We start from the raw sequence: 18,142 nt of genomic DNA, 5'->3' as shown, positions 1-18,142 counted from the left end.
GCAAATGCAGGGTAATTGTAAAATCTGAGGTGCACATCCAAACGCTCCACTGTTTGCCTACCAATGATGGGGCTGATGTCCTTGCTTGTTAAAGCCTAACTGACTGTGAAATGTGTGTAGTCTGCTAAACGACATCTTGACAGCCTATGATGAAACAATAGTCGCGCAGCAATCAGACAGAGAGTGATTATGCTTTATCCTTTCAGCAGGAGGACCTTCAGGCCCGGGGCAGCAGCAGCATCACTGGGCTCTCTATCAGACCATACACATTATGGCCAGTTTTAATGAGCGCCGACCCGCCTGCAGCTGCTCAGCCTCCACCCCTCTAGAATACAGAACCATTTTCTGATGCAAATGACTTTCTACAAAGTCATTTTACTAACATGTGTTACAACTTGAAGTCACAGTTTTACCGTGCATTTATTTCTATTTCCTGGAAGCACCTGCTTAACAGGTATCATTTATAAGCCTGTATCCAAACCACTAGACTAACTTGTGAGCTAGGAGGTGACAAAGCACAGTGTAGTTGACTATTGCGATGTTGCTGAGCCAACCAGTAAGAAAAAGAAGCAATAAAAGGTTCAAAATTGCTTAAAAATGACAAAGAACTTGTGTGGAAACCTGTTGGATTCTTGCGTTATAGAGTAAAAGCACCAGGCCGAAAAATTTCCAAACCTTGCAACTCTTTCGGGAACACTCACTCATTTCCCTTCTTCCATACAACAGCTGCACATACCCAGCCCCTCATCTCCATTCAAATTCCAGCATTAGCAGCAAGGCTATGAATACTCTAGAGTTAAAAGTGTCACAAAGCATTCAGCTTGCCCTCCCATTCGCCCAACACAGTTGCTTTTACAGTGACAGAGATTTAATCATACGCAGACATCCCGCTCTGACCCGTCTGACATGTGCATGTTATAAGCTGCAAACGCCCGCCAGCTACTTTCTATAAACATAATATTACATGATCGTACCTCATCAGGCTGAGCATTTCAACGTTTTTAAAGCATCGTTCCCAATCCTCTGATTTCCATAAAGGCTTAAAGGCCTAAATGGCAGTCATTGTTGCTGTATGGAAAACAAATAAACAAATTAAGGATCAGTTTTGTCACAGAGGTGGGAATTCATCCATAGGGCTCTTATCAAGTGATGTCACAGGAAAGAGGAAAAGGAGGACAAAAAAACCAAAAACACAAAAAAACAAATTTGTTAATGTTTAGCACGTGACAGGCGGAACTCAGAGAGAAGCTGAAACAAAGCACAAACTGTGTTTGCTGAAGTGAAGTGAATGTCAACTTCTGTGAAAAGCCAGACCGCTGCAGGGTGAATGGTCTGCCAACATATCGTATTCAACTGAGCACAGACGGAGGGAGGATGGGGGTGTTTTTTTGGGTGGCATTTGGCTCTGTTTGCCTGTGTGAGTGTGTGTGCCAACGTGTGCAGGAGAGGGGGAGACTTGGGGGGCAAATCTGGGAGAAGTGACAGAGAGTGAAAAGGGGGGTGTTTATTTATCCGGCAGGTGAGCCGAGGGAAAATTCGTATTCACGATTACAGGGAGGGAAAGCTGTCTGAGGTTCATCTGCAACTTGCTGTATATGCATGTGCATGCAGTAGGGCATGCATGGCTGCTTGGAGCTATGAAGAGGGAGGAAAGACGGCCCATACTTGTTAGTGTCAATGAGGAGGAGCGGTGGGGGGGATCCACAGAGCTCAACATCCACGCACATGACCATATCCGTGTGTATGGTAAAGTTAATATGCATCTTTAAAAAAACAGATAATGATCTCGTGATCCTTAAAAGAATCACCAGGAATTTCCTAAAAACATCATAAGCTATGAGCTCGTGCAAAACTTAAGCAATAGATGTTATGCGGGAGGTTGCATCCTTTAAAGCGCATGCACTGTTTTTCATTTTAAAGCTCGATGTACTGCAGCAGCCCTAAACCGTACACAAAGTGTGCAGGGGAAAAAACGAGATTTAAGACACAGACAGCTCGCCACTCTTGGAAATCAGCAGGAAAGACGAAACGCTCAGCGGAGGGCAACAAGTCCTTGTCTCAGCGTGACTGTCACCGCTTCTTAAATTTGGTTTCACTGCGAACACCGAGGCTGCCTCTCTGCCTGCCGCAGTGACAACTCTCAGTACACTCAGCCTGTGCGTGAAGTTTCCCAATGCAGCCGTCCACACACAGACAGTCACTCAGAAAGAGAGGCATAACACTGGATATACCGACTACATATTAAAAAAACAACAACAACGAATAAAAACACAACTTCTACACACAGATGTGAAGATGCACTCACCGGAGCGGAGAAGACAGTCTAAAAAACCCAGCATTCAGCGGCCGCTCTGAATAGAAAAGTGCGCCTGGCTTTTCCCGCTGAGCTCTTAACCTCTGTCCACGCCGTCCACGCGCTGCATGAAGCCGGTGTGAGAGTGATCGGTGTCCGCACACGGAGCGATGCGGCTCGTCCTTCAGCCTGCGCGCATTTCAGGACGCTCACTTCAGTCTGCTTCGCCGTTCCAGCCAGCCAGGACGCTGCTGTGAGGAGGAGGCGGCGGAGGAGGAGTGCCAGAGAGCTGCCCCCGCAGGGCTTCACGGGAAATGTAGTCGGCCATTCCTATGAGTGGCCTTGACCGTCTCCCAGTAGCTTGCGAAGATGTGCAGCAGAGTCACTTCTTCTGCAGGGCACTGAACCCTGTTCATTTAATTCAAATATAAGCTTTAAGAGGGATTATGGGATGTGTAGTCAATTTGGATCCTTTACCTGGCTGCTATGTGGACATTTTTGAGTGTTCAGAAGTGAAGTAACTGTGTGTGAGGTTTATTAAATCTCTCTCACGGTGAAGAAAACCCACAAATTAGGTATCATTTATTTTTTACGATGCCTAAAACATTATAACTAATTACCATAATTAGTTCAATCCAGACCATTACATGCAATGCACTGAACAGTGTAACAGTTCCAGGCTGTAGTGCAATACTCTCTCATACTTGTAGCTTTGTACTTTGCACAGTTTGCTGGAAGGAACTCAGCAGGAATCGTTTTTTGTTATTTACTGATTTATGAGTTTTTGTGCTTAATTTATATTTAATAGGTTTACAGAGAGGCATTGAAACAGGGAGCACTCACTAATGAGTAAGAGCACTCAGTGTGTTTGATTTCTTTCCATTTTGTCAGCAGTACGATGATTCTGTGTTACAGATACGCCCTTGTGATTCCTCTCAGTGGTGGGGCCCTTTGCCACAATCCTCCACCTTTCCTCAGAAGTGAATTCATCTCTATTACCCATCAGCCATTCATTTGGAGGCTGTTACAGTCACTTCTGATTCATTCTTTCATACTACAGCCTCTTTGGTTTACACTCATACCTAACTTGGGTGTCATTTTCAAGGAGGAAACAACAATTCAAAACAGGGTTTTGGCACCAGAGCATGAATTTCTTTCGACATGTTGCAGAAACAGCAATGATGGAGCCTTGTGGCAAAGAAGAACATGGCAGCTCATGTTAAACACCACAGCTTCCCAGGGGGACCATCTCATAAGTTCATATTGTGTTTAGGCTGAGGCCTTCATAGATGAACTCCAACATCAAGACAATACCCTTTTCTTTCTGAGGTCAACATCCCCTGGAGCATTTATTGTTTCTGACCGCCCTCTCCCCAACTTTCTTACAGTAAGCCTCCGACAAATACTTATTGTGTGTGAGTGTGTGCATGGGTGCGCGCGTGTGTGGTGGGAGGTGTATAGGAAATGCTTCGGCCTCTCGGTAGCCTTAATGTTTAAATTTAGAGCCCTCGTGCCTCTGCTGACTGTCACAGGCTGGGTCAGGCTGTCGCTCACAGGAAAGAGACTTGAGGCGTGTTAGAGCTGGGATAAACAGCACACACTCTGGCGTACTGATCTGAGAACAACACATTTGTTCTGCTCAGGCCCTGACACCAGGGGTGTCTATAAATAACCGGCTGCAGCGAGCAGAGGTCAAGAAAGGCCTTGATAAAGTTTAGATGAGGTAATTAGTATGTGCAAGGTTTCTTCTTCTTCTTCTTTTTTAAGTCACAGGAAAACAAACTGTTCAATGAGAGGAATGTATCTGATCCCCAAAAATATTTTTAAGTATCACTCTTGAGAAGTATTAAAGGGGTCACGCCCAAAATGTGCCAAAAAAAAAGAGTGTTAGATTGTCTATTTGAACAGTAGCACCTCCTTTATTGAATTATTTCCTCACAGACCCCCTTCTCCAACGTCCTGATGATTGCACGCCTGAAGGTGCCCCAGTCACTTTTCCTCTGAATTTGTCACTTTGATTGGGGATGTTGGTGTTTACATAACAGTCACTTTTTTGTATAAAAGCCGTGTCGCAACTTGTGTTGTTATCAGTGAACTGCTTCCACTGGTGAAGCTATCACTGGGAGTACTACAGCAATATTACACCAATAATTTACTCTGTCAAGTCACAGGAAACGCTGATATTAAACAGACAGTGCCTAACTAAGTAGACAATGTTACAAGTTAATGTCACAAGTTAATGCATAATATCCTAGAGGGGAAAACATTTGTTGGTGTGTCCCTGCTTTGCTTATAAATGATCTTATGAATGATTTTTTGATCTGTAGCAGAAGACTGCAAAGATAGGAAAACACCTGCTTTAATAACTATGAAGCTAAAAAAAATCATGATCACCTCCCATTCTTTATAAAGTAACAGCTCCATGTCGTGTTGAATAATAATTACCTTTGTATGGACCTGTTAGTGAGGCAGCTACTGGAATCCTTAATCCTGTGGCGCCCTCTCGTGGCCCATGTGAGAAACCCCATTCTGGCGAGGTTAGAGGTCATTAAATCGAAAACATGGCGGCTCCCAGCAAAGCGACCGTGGTATTGAAGGCTGTGAAGAAAATAACCGTTCAGTTTTGTCCGTTCGAGTCCAATGTCCGGTCCACACGGTAAGAAAGGCGCGTTTGACGCTGCTGTTGTGTCGGAGAGCCGTTCAGTGTGCCTGAAAGGCGGGTAACGGTCGTAATTTGACAATAAGGCTGTTGGCGACAGCCAGCAGCCGCCAACCGCAACGTCATTTCATGTTTTATGTAGCGTATAGCTCGTTGATGCTTGTCGGAATAGACTGTGGTTATGCTGGCTTTCATGCTTAGTAAAGACACCCTTAAAACATTCAACATTTGGTTAATGTTAGTTGAAGAAACCCTCCGTAAATTCATAGCAACACTATATGACATGCTGCACGAAGTCTCGTCTAAACTCTTTTAATGGAAGGTTTAAAAGTAAGTTTTGCTTGAAGTAATCTCAGCACTTACGTTTGTTTTGTTATCTAGATTGCACATGACATTATACGGTCATTATACACCGGCCACTTTATTATTGGGTAGTGATTTTCCACGTTTCCGTGTGTTTTTATGTTTCTCTGTGTTTATACTGTGCAAATGTCACTGCAGAAATTGAGAAATTCAGAGCATGCAATGTTTTCCCAACCTGCTGTGTGAATATTAGCCTCAGTTTCCTGTTGTTAGCTAACTTGAATCCCAGAGCGGTCTTCTGCTGCCAAAGTCCCACCGACTTCAAGCTTTGACACACTGTGTTCAGACATGCTCTTCTGCATCTGCATGGTGGTAATGAGTGGTTGTTTCATTTACTCTTGACTACCTGTTAGCTTGAAGCAGTGTTACCATTCTATTCTGATCTATGACCTCAAAAAGGCATTTTAACCCAGATGACTGCGGCTGGATATTTTCTCCCAGAGATGGTTGTGCGGGAAATTCCCAGCAGATCAGCAGTTTGCGAAGTACTCAGACCAGCTTGTCTGGCACCAATAACCATGCCATGCTCAAAGTCACTCGGTTGATGCTTGGTTTGAACTTCATCAGGCCGTCTTGACCACTTGTCTACACACCCAGTTTAGATACTTGTGTTAACAAGCATTTGAAGAGGTGTAACTATTAAAGTGGCCTTAGAGTGTACATTACTGCCTAAATCAACGGTTCACAAATATTTTGAGAAAATACACAAAATGTCAAAGCTAAAGGGAAATCTATATTACTGATGTTTAAACACTATTTTAATGTTTAGATTTCAAGCCTATTTCGTCTAACTTCAAAGCAGATTGCCGGTTTGGTGTCAACCTTACTTTGAATCTGTAGAGTAACTAGTGATTACTGCTGTAAAATCAGTGCAATGGAGCTAAGTGTGTCATACTCGATGTCCCCACTGTGGAAATACTCACATCTACTACAGCATCTCGAGTTGTGCTAACATACCATACTATCCGGTTGTTCAGTCTGACGTCACTAGCCGTGTCTGGGTCTAAACTCCGCTGCAGGTCCATATATCAAACGATCACTGTGGCATTACTGAGAGTTGAAAAACTGTCTAAAGTCTTTCATCTTTAATAAAATGATCAGCGTTCTGCTCTACCAGGTGTAACAATTGAGTTTAACACCCAGGCATCCATGAAAACGGAATTTATGACATTTAACGGAGTTAGAAGTTAGCAGGGAGTTAGCTCGCTAGCTTCTATCTAAATACAATATAGCATGTCCTGACTGCAGGGTTTTGGAAACAAATTCAAACGTACAGCTCTGTTATCACTTCCAGCATAAATGAAGACAGAAAACTAAACAGCAGTGACGTTTGTAGGGTTACTGAAGTTGGGCTAGCTGGTATATAATGATGTGCTACGTGACCGCTAGCGACACAGCTATGTTATCATAATATAAACAAGCTAACTGTTTTTCCACTCGATAAAAGTTAACGTGAGTGTTCTCGGTGGTCAGGAACAAATGTAATCGCATGGCAGGATGCTGTAAAAGGACCAAACTTCAGCCAGGAGAACAACTGAGATAATCCATCCACAATACGAGGTTAGTCATTCATATACTGCTGCATGGGCTGGGCTGCAGTTACATCCTAAGGTTTTAAAAACTGAGCTTAAATAAATGATTAGCGGTAATAAAAGCCAAGGGAGGTCAACAGTGATCACTGACTGTTTTAGGAGCTTTTTGAGATCAAATAAGAGAAAGTACAAAACATTAAACATGTTAACAACACAAAAGCCATATTAAACGCAGACTACTTTAGACCCGGAAGTAGGATTCGTCGCGTCATCACTGAACAACCGGATAAGAAATGTACTTAGTCACTTTAATGCGTTATAAGGTAAATCTAAAAAAGCTTTTCTTTTTCCTGTCCCACAGGGAGTTTCTGACCTTAGTGGGTTCAGAGAAGGCCAGAGCTACCAACATGAACTGTGAGGTGATACCAGTGGTGAAACATGACAAGTCTGAGCCCGTAGTGGATATCACTTATGGTAAGTATGACGTGAGCACATTAGAATGAGTGGGGGAGGCAGAGTTTGGTCCATGAGTTGTTTTTTTTTCTCTAGTTTTATCTTAGTACTCCACCACAGTGGATTTTAAATTAAACAATCAAGATGTCACTCGAGGGGTTTAACAAAATGATTGCATTAACTCTGTAGAAATTACAGGTATTTTTATACACAGTCCACTATTTTCACTTGTTGAAGAGGAATAAAATGTGATTTATGTAGTTTTATAGGTGGGGAGGCCTGCTAACTTGTTATTTCACGAGAACTTAAGGAGATCAATCTGGAGACGGTTGTTGAGCTGTCAGTATGAGGTCCAGTTACATGCTCATATCATTACAATTCAAGACTTCATGGGAGTGTTCTCATGGGTGGAGTTATTTTGGATGAGATCGTTGCCGTCGTTCCCTCAGCTGTCTGAAGTGATGTGTAGTTTCATAACTGGCTCGTCTAGCACTTATGAAATGTTAATAATGCCTACAAAAGTAGCTGTCTGACTTTTGTAACCTGCTGCTAAGACAGAATATGTCATTTTATACAGGTGTGTTCATTTTCCGTCAAGAACTTGTATTTGTGCATAAAGTCTTTCTCAATGTGGGGTTAAGGTGGTGTCCAATTCATACTGTCTCCACCACTCTCTCACAGTTTGAGCCTGGTGGCTCCATCTTATGCATCTTCCCTGTCAGGGAAGATTTTTTTTCATAGAAAAATTTGGCCATTCAGTTTTTTCAGAGATGTCAGCTGATCTCGGTTTGTGGTCAGAAATTGTTGCCTAACGTCAACCTGACCAGCTGAAGTAATCCCTGATCATAACGCCGCCCGCACAGAGTTTTACACTAGGCATCACTTCATCCATCTGTCTTCTTACCCTGATGCATCCATCACTCTGGAGCACCAAATCATAACTACAATCACCTCCAGGCACAACAATGATAAGGCAACTAAGACGTTCACTTTAACCTTTGACTCAAGACAGTCGTAACCTGTTTTAATTTTCTCTTTTTCTGGTTATGTTTTTAAAAAGCCCATTCCAGATATGTCACGGGAGCCAAAGATGATAAAAAAAAAATCTAAAAACTCAAAAATAGGATAAAGTCCTGGAAATGGTGCATATGTGCAGTTCATACACTCAGAAACATATGACCCAGTCTTGGAATTTCATACAATTAGCATCACTCACGCAGTGAGTCAGGCTTTTACAAAGCTGGAGATGTCTGCCACAGGTCAGCAGAGCCGCAGCGTGTCTTACTCGACTTTTGTGCAGAGTGAACTTTTGAACATTTCCTTTCTGTACTCCTTAAGCATGTTGTTCTTATGAGTCATCTCATTGTGTTTTTGTCCTTCTTTTCCGCAGTAGACGGAGAGAAGCTGCTGATGAAGGGAGCAAATTTGACCAGCAGTGAGATGCTGAGTGCTTTTCAATCCCGCTGCGTCGCCAAGGACCCGCAGGCAAAAGTTGGAGAGAAGAAATAATCATGAGCTTGGCAGATGTGTATTTATCTGTGAATATTGTTGAACATGTACAGTAAAACTATTCCATTTCATACACATGGTGTTGACTGGCTTTAATCTAAAATGTTGTGTTGGTTAAATATTTAATAGTCAAATTCTTTTGTGCCCTTTTAACTAAACAGTAAAAAATAAAGAGAACTGTATCGTTTTTGTCACTTGGCCAAATAGTTTCTCTCAGCTGGGTTATTTCCCAACAACATTCGCCGGATCAATTAAAATGCTTTAACTGCTAAAAAAAAAAAGGTGCTGCGATCAGTACGGGGTCACGGTGTGTCCTTGCATAATGTGTCATTTTCCTGATAAAGGAGACCATTCCAGTGTTTGAGAGAGCGTCATGCAAGCTCCAACCTTTGACACAGCAAAGCTGTAATTTGGCACAGAGTTTTACATCCAGCCCATCTGAAAAGGAGAAAAAAGCCTTTCACCCAGTCACAGATAAGTGAAATCCCACCCTCTCACATAGTCAACCTCTGTCCCGTTACCATCTGTGACTTAATGTTTTATTAATGGATCATTATTGCATCCACACACTTATTTTTTGGCAGGTTTCCTGAAAAGAACTGTAACATAAATGACTTCAAATGACTTTTCTTTAACTGACAAGCAAAATGATGGTAGGAGACCAAATTTATTGTGACTGTGTGCAACTGTGTCGATCTCGTTGCCTTTGAAATTGTTGCTTCGAAGATGAGGACCGGGTCTCCGACCTCGCGGCGTCCCTTGCTGTCTAGTTGTTTCAAGACAGGCTGCCTCCGACCAGGAAACCTATGCAGTTGCCTGGTAATCAGTAAGCAGAGGTGCAGCATGATCAGGGACCAGCTGGTTGCTGCAACTACCTTAAATAGGTCACTGGGTGTGAAAAAACTGCAAAAACCAGTCAGTCACTGATTTTTTCTAATCACATTCAAGCCTGTAGTTGAAATTACACATTACAGTTTTGCCAGTCTTTAACAAGACAAGGATCCAAAGTGAATTTAACTGAAGTAAAGGTTCACACAATATCAACAGAGCCCCTGTTTGTATTTCCTCAAAATGAAATCAGTCAGCAAACTAATAATAAACTCAATTTGACTTAATGTTCACCTACAAAGGCCTAATAATAATAATACTATTGTGCTGGAGCCTTTCTCAGCTGTCACAGGGCAAGAAGGATGTGATGGATTTGAACTCAGGACCTTCTTTTTTTCCAACTATTTATTTACAAGTGACTTATGTATGTATGTATATATATGTATATATTGTACTATTCTTAGTTAGCGTATTGTCTGTCTTGTCTTAATGTTGGTTTAAAATGGAGCACTGTAACAAAAAATAATTTCCCCCAGGGATCAATAAAGTATTCTGATTCTGATTCTTGCTTTGAGAGCACAGTGTTAACCACCATGCTACTGTTATTTGTACCATGACAGTATCATGGTAAAAGTGTTGTTCCAGCAGATCCCAGGAACAACATCTTAGATCTCAGTCCAGAAGAGCGCAGTCCTAGGAACAGCAAAGATACTGCACAGGACCCTCAAACTCCGAGGCCTCTGGTAGACGACCTGAGCTTGAAGGATACTGCCTGCAGGGGGGAAAGGGGGATTAAGCCTAAAACTAGGAGGGCAATTTTTCACCTGTTAAGAGGAATGGCTTCTTATCAGCAGATCACTACAGAATGACGGCTCATAACCAAGCTGAAAACAAATATGTCATTTTTGGCCTGTTTGGCCCGCCATATAAAGTGACATCTCTGGAACCAGAGAAACACTTGATATTAAACTGTAACAAAGAAAAATATTGTTTATTCTGTATAAAATGACCGTGTTTGAAGATTAATTTTGATAAATACACATGTATCTTAGAATATAAAACTATTGCCACGACTATGTCACGGATTAAAATAAGTGGGTGAAAAGGGAAAAACTCACAAGAGGAGGGATTTCAACAATTCGTTATATGACGTTGCAGGCTGTGATTGGCTCCTATCGCGTTGCTGAAAAAAAGGACTGTCCCTTTAAAACGGCCACACTCTGCTCCCACACTGGAAGAGTGCTGAACCCAGAGTCGCTGCACACTTTGTTGTTGAGGATAAAGAGGAAAAAATTTTCAAGGATTGCAAAATGGTCGAGAAATTTGTTGGAACATGGAAGATGATTTCCAGCGACAATTTTGACGACTACATGAAAGCAATCGGTAAGAACGTCTGTGGTTGGAGCTAAATTTAGGGGGGGAAACATTTTAATCTTAATTGTAATTAATTTTATTGTCTCAAGTTTTCACAATAGTTTTTTTTAACGTTTTAATTAAAAAGCGTCTCTACATCTGACACATTTCCTGACACCTCGCGCTCTGCAGGTGTGGGATTTGCAACCCGGCAGGTGGGCAACCGGACCAAGCCCAATTTAATAGTGACGATGGACGACGAAGGGACTATATGCCTGAAGTCTCAGAGCACCTTCAAAACTACCGAAATCAAGTTCAAACTCAACGAACCTTTTGATGAGACGACCGCAGACGACAGAAAGACCAGGGTTAGAAAGACAGAACAAGCATTTACACAGCCTGACTTTTAGATGATTGATCATTGATTTAATCTGTGCTGGACGTGACCACTTGTCTGTTTTGTGCCCTGCAGACCGTGGTGACTCTGGAGAACGGCAAACTTGTGCAGAAACAGAGCTGGGATGGCAAAGAAACGAATATCGAGAGAGAGATCACAGATGGGAAATTGATAGCGGTGTGACTTTTTTTTTTTTTAAATCCTCAAACTATCTGTTTAGAAGTTCTGCGTAAAGTTATTTTACTTCCCCTGTTCTATATGTTATATAGTAGATTTAGTATGTTAATGTGTGTTAAAATGTACTGTTTATACTCAATGATCCTGTTAGGATAAGAAAAAAGGTATTTGTCTTAAAGTGAGGAGTTTTACAGGAAATAAAAACATCACAACATACCTGAGGAAGATTTATATAATTAAAATTTTTTAATAAATAAGTCTGGCAGTGACTTATATGATTGTATGCTCTGCTTGATGTTTGCCAGAGTTGATGCACATGCAGATTTCTTCTAATCACCTGACGTCTCCTTTCCACACAGAAATGCATCATGGGAGACGTGATCGCAGTGAGGACATACGTAAAGGAGGCATGATGGAGGGAGTTTTTCTCTTCTTTTTCAATTTTCAGCCCACTTGTTGGATGCACTGCTGGATGACAGGCTCAGTTCAATGAGCGCAATACCAAACTAAAGTACCGGCGTACTCTGCTTTTCTTATTCGCTGTGTTGATAAAAATCACTCTTCCGTGCCTGTGTTCTCCAACATGATGCATTTGGTTTCATTTGGACTTGTTGTGGTGATTTGAATAAAAATGAATGGGGAAAAAAAACTGTCGTGTGTGCCTCTGAGTTTGTCAAATGTTGGTCAGCAAGTGAGTTCGCCTTGTGCGTTTTGGATAATATCTTGATTTAATTGTGACCTACTTGAAAGCATTCATCCACTGGGCCGTGCTGAGGAATGTCTTAATAATTTTTTTTTTAAAAGTGCTCTAATGGGAACATGCCTCCTAATCTGGCAGTCTGACTTTAATGGGATCCCATTCATGGTGATTACAGCAGTTATTCTACATGCAGTGGCTTCTTAAATCTGCGTCGCTTTATGTAGTTCTTTGTTCTTAAGTTCTGAAGAGGAAAAACAAAGATTTGAACATACCACCCCCACTTAAAGTTCAATCAGGAAGCAATCCTGCCTTTCTCATGATGTATAATGTGTGTTGGCAGGGACTCTTTGAGGCATGTGAACTCATTTTTAGAAGTATTGAGAGGTCCGTTGGGAACTAAAGCCCCTTTTCCGTTTTGGGAGGTTGAACATTTCCCATTGCACATGTACTGGCAGCTGTACATGAACATGGAGTACATGGAAAACACAAAACATTACGGGTCTTCCCAACAGGCGCTCCCACCCTTTGGCCACTTGTCAAGTTTTTGTATGTTGGGGAGATTGTTCGAGAGCCGACCGCCACTTTCCCATGACAGGAAAGGGAGACGATAGAACTGATTGGCTCTAATGGTCAAAACAGCTGAACCAGGTGGAACTGCAGCCCAGTGCTCTCGTTCCCTTCAGCCTGGACAATAGAACTGACAGCAGCCAAGGACGTACAGTGTCTGAACTTCTGGGAGACTGCCAAGAGAAGGGTAGTATCACAGTGGACAGCTAGCAAAGGTCAAGTGGAGTTGTGTTGGTGTATTAAGAGCTTTTTTTAAACATTGTTTTCCTTTTTTAAAAAGAGGAAAGCATAAATCTACCAGAGCAACTGCAAAACAGCATCCAGCACGAGTCTGAATGAATTGTCTGAGGTTCAAATTTACACTTAACTTGTTTTCAGTACAGAAAAAAAAGAAACTCTTCATCAAACAGCTTACATTGTATTGACATCAGGTTTCCTCTTAAGCCCCTCGGATCACTGTACAAGTCTTTTTGTTTGTGTTTTTGGACATTTGATAGCAAGCAAGTTTGTCAGGAAATTGATGCCTTTTGCTTTTGGGGGGAAACTCCCACTGGGTTTAAATCTGGGACTCTCCACCATTTGACCTTAGAACTGAAGAAGCTTCTCGGATAAGAGGTGAAACGTCTTCAAGCAACTTAAAGAAGTCCAGACGCTTTTCTTTCCAAGCTCCTTAGACTACGATGACCTGGATGACTGAGAACCTTCACAAACACGCCACTGAATTAAACCGGTTCTTTCAATTTATGAATTCATTTTTTAAAATGCAAGTTTTCACTGAAACATGTAGGGCTTCAGCTAGCTGCAACGGTTATTGTAAATATGGTGGAAGCACCATAAACAGGATAATATGTGCCTCGTACCTTCAAAACTAGAAGCAACAAAGGCCTAACGGGGAGTTTCAAATTACAAATGATGGATTTTATTTTGTCTTTGTTGAACATCATAAAAGAAGATCTGGGCTAAAAGAAAAAAAACATCAGATCTCTGTGGGTTTCCTGGACTGTCTGGCACGGACGGTAATGTGAAGAATGCCAGGAAGCAACTCTCCAGAAGTATAATTACATCTTTTGTCCATTTTGATAAATGAGGGTTTAGTGCAACAAAAATAGCCAACAACACAAATGACGCAACACAGTTAGACAGCAATAAATCCTTCAAAACATTCTTTCTTTTATTGTATTAGTGCGGACTGGTGGCACACTGGAGGAGTGCCACGCACTATTGTTGATTGCATTACGGTGTGCGGACTCGAGACGGGTCAAGTGAGTGGGCAGGAAGGCTAGAAAAAGTCTACATAGATGCTGGTACTTTATTTATGCCTTTTCGATTGGCTTTTTTGTAGCACTTTGCCTTATTGATCTTAAAATTGAGCTATCACTGTTTCAGACTTTCAACAGTAACCCAAACTTGCATCATCTTTGCTGTTATAAACAAAAAAAGCCTGACTGAATTCACCTGAGGAGTTGCTGCTTTTATATCCTCTTCATGTGAATACTATTTAAAGCGGTGCATTCTGTGAGAACATTATTAAAAAAGTGCGTTTTCAGAGTCAGAGAAGGCAGAACACATCTGCTATGGATTGACTTACAGGTGCACCGCTTGTTATCTGCACCATTTTTGTTTGGATAACTGCAGGAACTGGAGAGTGGATCTCCACCTCTTTGTTTTTATCTCTCGCATCTTTCCCCAAATGAAAATGAGAATCTCATTCTGCAACTCGACCCGGTGGAAGGTGTACGCAGATACAGACACAGTGCAGGCGTAAACATGAACTCAGTGAATGAAGCAGAGATTCCAGCTGACCATCTGAAATAATAGTGTTTCAGCCCACGGCCAAGCAGGACAGAAAGGGAGGTGTTCCACTGAAGAGGAAAGGTCCTGATCTCGCAGCTGCCTACTGCTGACAGAGGTGAACCTTGCAGCAACGCGGAGCAATTAGGAAACTGCTCAGGAAGGAGGAAGATAGTTGGAAGCCCACAGAGAGAGTGGACTGGCAGCGAAGGAAGTAAAGAAAAAGAACCTAAGGAAAAAGGTCAATGTGGCATATACTGTATGTCGTGTTGCTGAAAGTGACTCATGCACTAAACAAACACTGTGGCACTGCTTGTGTGTGTATGCTTCACCCAGTGTGCGCTCTCATACACGAGAGACAAAGGTAACTTGTTGACATTGGGGTTGTTTTGTGTTAAGAAAGATTGTCTTGGACTTTAAGAGAATGAACTCACATCCTCTGTATAACATCTGGAAAGCTCCACTTGACTTCTGACGCTGACACCCTTCCTGTGTCTGTCCTTCACTTTTAAACACAGCACTCTGAGACATAAACACCTTTTATGTCCAAGCAAACCCATGGGATCAAAGATACATGATATGGCCTACAGTATGAGTTCGTACTTGCTAAACGCGCTGACGTATAGGGATGCTGAGGCATGTGGAATCGCACGAAGTACGAGCTGCAATCTGCAAAACGGGGAGCAGATTCAGCTGCTTGTTTGTTTTCCTGTGTGTTTTAATATCTGAAGCAGTGTGAAGATAAGGAGGATTAGACAGATAACAGTTCTAAAAAAAAGCAAAAGATCATTTTGTTTTCCTTTAATGTCTTTGCACGACTTCGATGTCTGAATTTAAGAGAAGAAATCAGCAACGAGAAAGAGGAAGTTCCAAGGAAAAGAAAGACAGGTGACCTGACTAAATGCCCCATCACCTCCAAAAGCCTTCTGTTCATTTCCCCATCACAAGCTGCACATCGAAAATAGAGGGACTGTTCCCTAATGAGCTTTTTTAAATGGCAAAGCATTTGACATTGACTTGTTTCATTCTGGCAGCTTTCTCGCTGCTGCTTCTTGTTGAGTCTGACTGCATTGTTTTCAGGAAACCTGAGGTAAAAACAGAATGAGCAGGCTATCTCTGTTGCACCTGGAGGGCGGGGATGGCCTTGAGGTCGACATCCACCTGCTTTTCAAGGGTAACTCCTGTGAACGGCGCCTCCTTGCTGGCTAAAAACCTTGACTACACGATCCCCTCCCTGTACATCTTCTCCATGGGATTTATATATGTAGCCTACACTGGCTTGTTTCCAGGGCAACCAAACAGCTGAGCAGAAATATGTTCGCTGAGGCCCCTCGGAGCTGTCGGGGAGGCTGGCTGCCATGCAACGAGGCTTTTTTTCCACTGAAACTCGCAAGCTCTGATTTCTTCAACAAGTGTGAGAATGTTATGCAAGCTGTTCTGTCTAGGCGCGCAGGCTATCATCTCTCCAGAGACTGCGGCAGAGACGCTTGGATTAAACTCAAAAATCTTTAAAATACCAGATCTTTTCACACAGCATGTCTTTGATTTTAATTCTGAATCTGACAATCATAAGGAGTTCATACTTTGTTATGTATGCCAGTTCAATCGCTCATTAACATTAATATCTAATCAGCCAATCACATGGCAGCTCCTCAATGGATTTAGGCACATAGACATGGTCAAGGTGACCAGCTGAAGTTCAAACTTTACATAAGAATGATGAAGAAAAGTGATTTACGTGATTTTCAAAGAGGGATGGTTGTTGGTGACAAGTTGAATAAGTATGAGCATTTCACAAACTGCTGATCTGCTGGATATTCCTGCACAGCCGACTTTAGAGTTCACAGAGAGAAAAAAGAGAAACTAGTGAGTGACAGCTCTCAGGGCCAGGGACTCAAAATAACCTCTCATTACAATCAGGGTATGCAGAAGAGCATCTGTGAATGCACAACACATTGAACCTTGCAGCAGATGGCCACACTGAGGCTACAGTTTGCACAGCCTCACCAAAATCGCACGACAGAAGGTTGGAAAAATGTTGAGCTAAATTTCCACTGCAACATTTGAATGGCGAGGTCAGAAGCCACATGAAAATATAAATCCATCCTGCCTCGTATCAACAATTCAGGCTTTTGGTGGCACACTTTGCACTCATCTTCTGATGACTGCTTCCAGCAGAATGGATTCCTCCAAAGCTGCTGCTTTCAGGACCTTGTTGAATCGATGTCATGAAGAATTAAGGCATACTACTAGAGAACAGAGAGGCTTAGCTAATCCCATACTGTTGACTAAGTTCAGTAATTTAGTTATGATATATTTTTGATTTTAACAGGTTCAGTTATTCATACTTAGTCTCAGTCTTTCTGAAAGGAAACAGACTGTCCATATTCTCACTGTTTAATCTTTAAATTATATACTTCTTTAAGATGATGCTGTTAAACTGCTTTATATTTAGAGGCAGCTCAAAATATAACTTCTGATGGGCCTCTGTACTGTATACGAGGAAACACTATTACACCCTTGAGAACACAACAAATAATCTATGTTTTTCTAGTCATCTCAACAAGAGTTCCTGTCCGAGTTTACCTCAGAATAACAGCCCCATGAGTGATTGTACAGCTGAAAGGAGGAAGGATGGTGGAAATCTTTAAAGCGAGACTATGCAAACCAGTCTCTACACAATGGGTACCCCTGGGAACACTGCAGCTCAGCCCTCAAGCTCTATAGAAATGTAATTACCTGCTTACTATTTTGTCTATTTTTGTGATCAAAGACATATAAATGAATGGAAAGCCAACTCTCCTGATGGCCTACTTTAGAAAAAGTCAATAAACAGAAGTGGCTGTATTTTCTGCTCTGAATCCTCCACCAGTTGTCACAGTTTTTGGCTTATCCACTCGAAAGACTACTGTGTGACAGGACATGTGATCTATAATCTTTTTTTTTTTTTTTTTTTTTTTTTTTTTTTTTGGCCTGTCCCGTTTGGCTCTTTTGCCATCAGAATTGTTGTCTAAAGGCAAAGAAAGATGCCCAACGGATTTACTTTACCAAACTGACCATCCCAGCCTTGCCGTAATGGTCCATTTGATTCACCTTTTATTGTTTATTTTATTTTCACTTACTGAATACGGGACAGACTTGACTGGGGGAAAGAAGGGGAGAAAGAAAGAGGGAAAGAGAAACAGCTGAGAAGAGGGACGGGGGAGAAGGGCAAAAGACAAAAACCAACAGAACGGGCAGAGAAAAAAAATGCATATATCGATCACCTGGATCACCTGCTGAGAAAGAAAAAAGAAAGCAAGCAGAAGAGAACAAGAGTAATAGAATAAACAACATCACAATGATATATGGGAATATGACAGTAAATACTAAATATTAAACATTATTGTGCAGCACATAAGATCAACAGAACACAGTGTGCTTTGAGGTAGGAGCCAAAAAGGGTGTAGTTTGTGGGTGTGATCACCCGTGTGTACACCTGTGAGCATGGACGCGCTTGTTTTTTGTTTTTTTTTAAAGG

At 41.9% G+C, this 18,142-nt stretch overlaps 3 protein-coding genes across 5 annotated transcripts in view; 2 read left to right on the top strand and 1 right to left on the bottom strand.

Moving 5' to 3' along the window:
• The window catches only part of pag1 (phosphoprotein membrane anchor with glycosphingolipid microdomains 1), a 61,180-nt gene extending 56,380 nt beyond the window's left edge, over positions 1–4,800 (bottom strand). For 2 of the 3 annotated variants that reach the window (XM_085445636.1, XM_085445640.1), the window contains exon 1: positions 2,306–2,539. The gene's annotated coding sequence lies outside the window, so the exon portion shown is untranslated. Of the gene's footprint in view, positions 1–2,305; positions 2,540–4,738 lie in introns of those variants that run through there. The other variant, XM_085445638.1, reaches the window with a different exon arrangement.
• A 2-nt stretch (positions 4,801–4,802) lies between these two features.
• On the top strand, positions 4,803–9,007 carry mrpl53 (mitochondrial ribosomal protein L53). The gene is made up of 3 exons (XM_085445641.1): positions 4,803–4,949; positions 7,209–7,321; positions 8,691–9,007. The coding sequence occupies exons 1-3, from the start codon at positions 4,855–4,857 to the stop codon at positions 8,807–8,809; spliced, it is 327 nt and encodes a 108-aa protein (XP_085301767.1). The 5' UTR covers positions 4,803–4,854; the 3' UTR covers positions 8,810–9,007.
• A 1,850-nt stretch (positions 9,008–10,857) lies between these two features.
• On the top strand, positions 10,858–12,202 carry fabp4a (fatty acid binding protein 4a). The gene is made up of 4 exons (XM_085445866.1): positions 10,858–11,020; positions 11,183–11,358; positions 11,463–11,564; positions 11,924–12,202. Exons 1-4 carry the CDS (start codon positions 10,948–10,950, stop codon positions 11,975–11,977), a joined length of 405 nt encoding a protein of 134 aa, XP_085301992.1. The 5' UTR covers positions 10,858–10,947; the 3' UTR covers positions 11,978–12,202.
• The last annotated feature ends 5,940 nt before the right edge of the window (positions 12,203–18,142 follow it).

The sequence above is a fragment of the Copadichromis virginalis genome, linkage group LG22 (assembly GCF_057382275.1).
Source record: "Copadichromis virginalis isolate Kocher_CV1m ecotype Utaka linkage group LG22, C_Virginalis_male_GT1.1, whole genome shotgun sequence".
Lineage (NCBI taxonomy): Eukaryota > Metazoa > Chordata > Actinopteri > Cichliformes > Cichlidae > Copadichromis > Copadichromis virginalis.
This window is presented reverse-complemented; position numbering and strand designations above follow the sequence as displayed.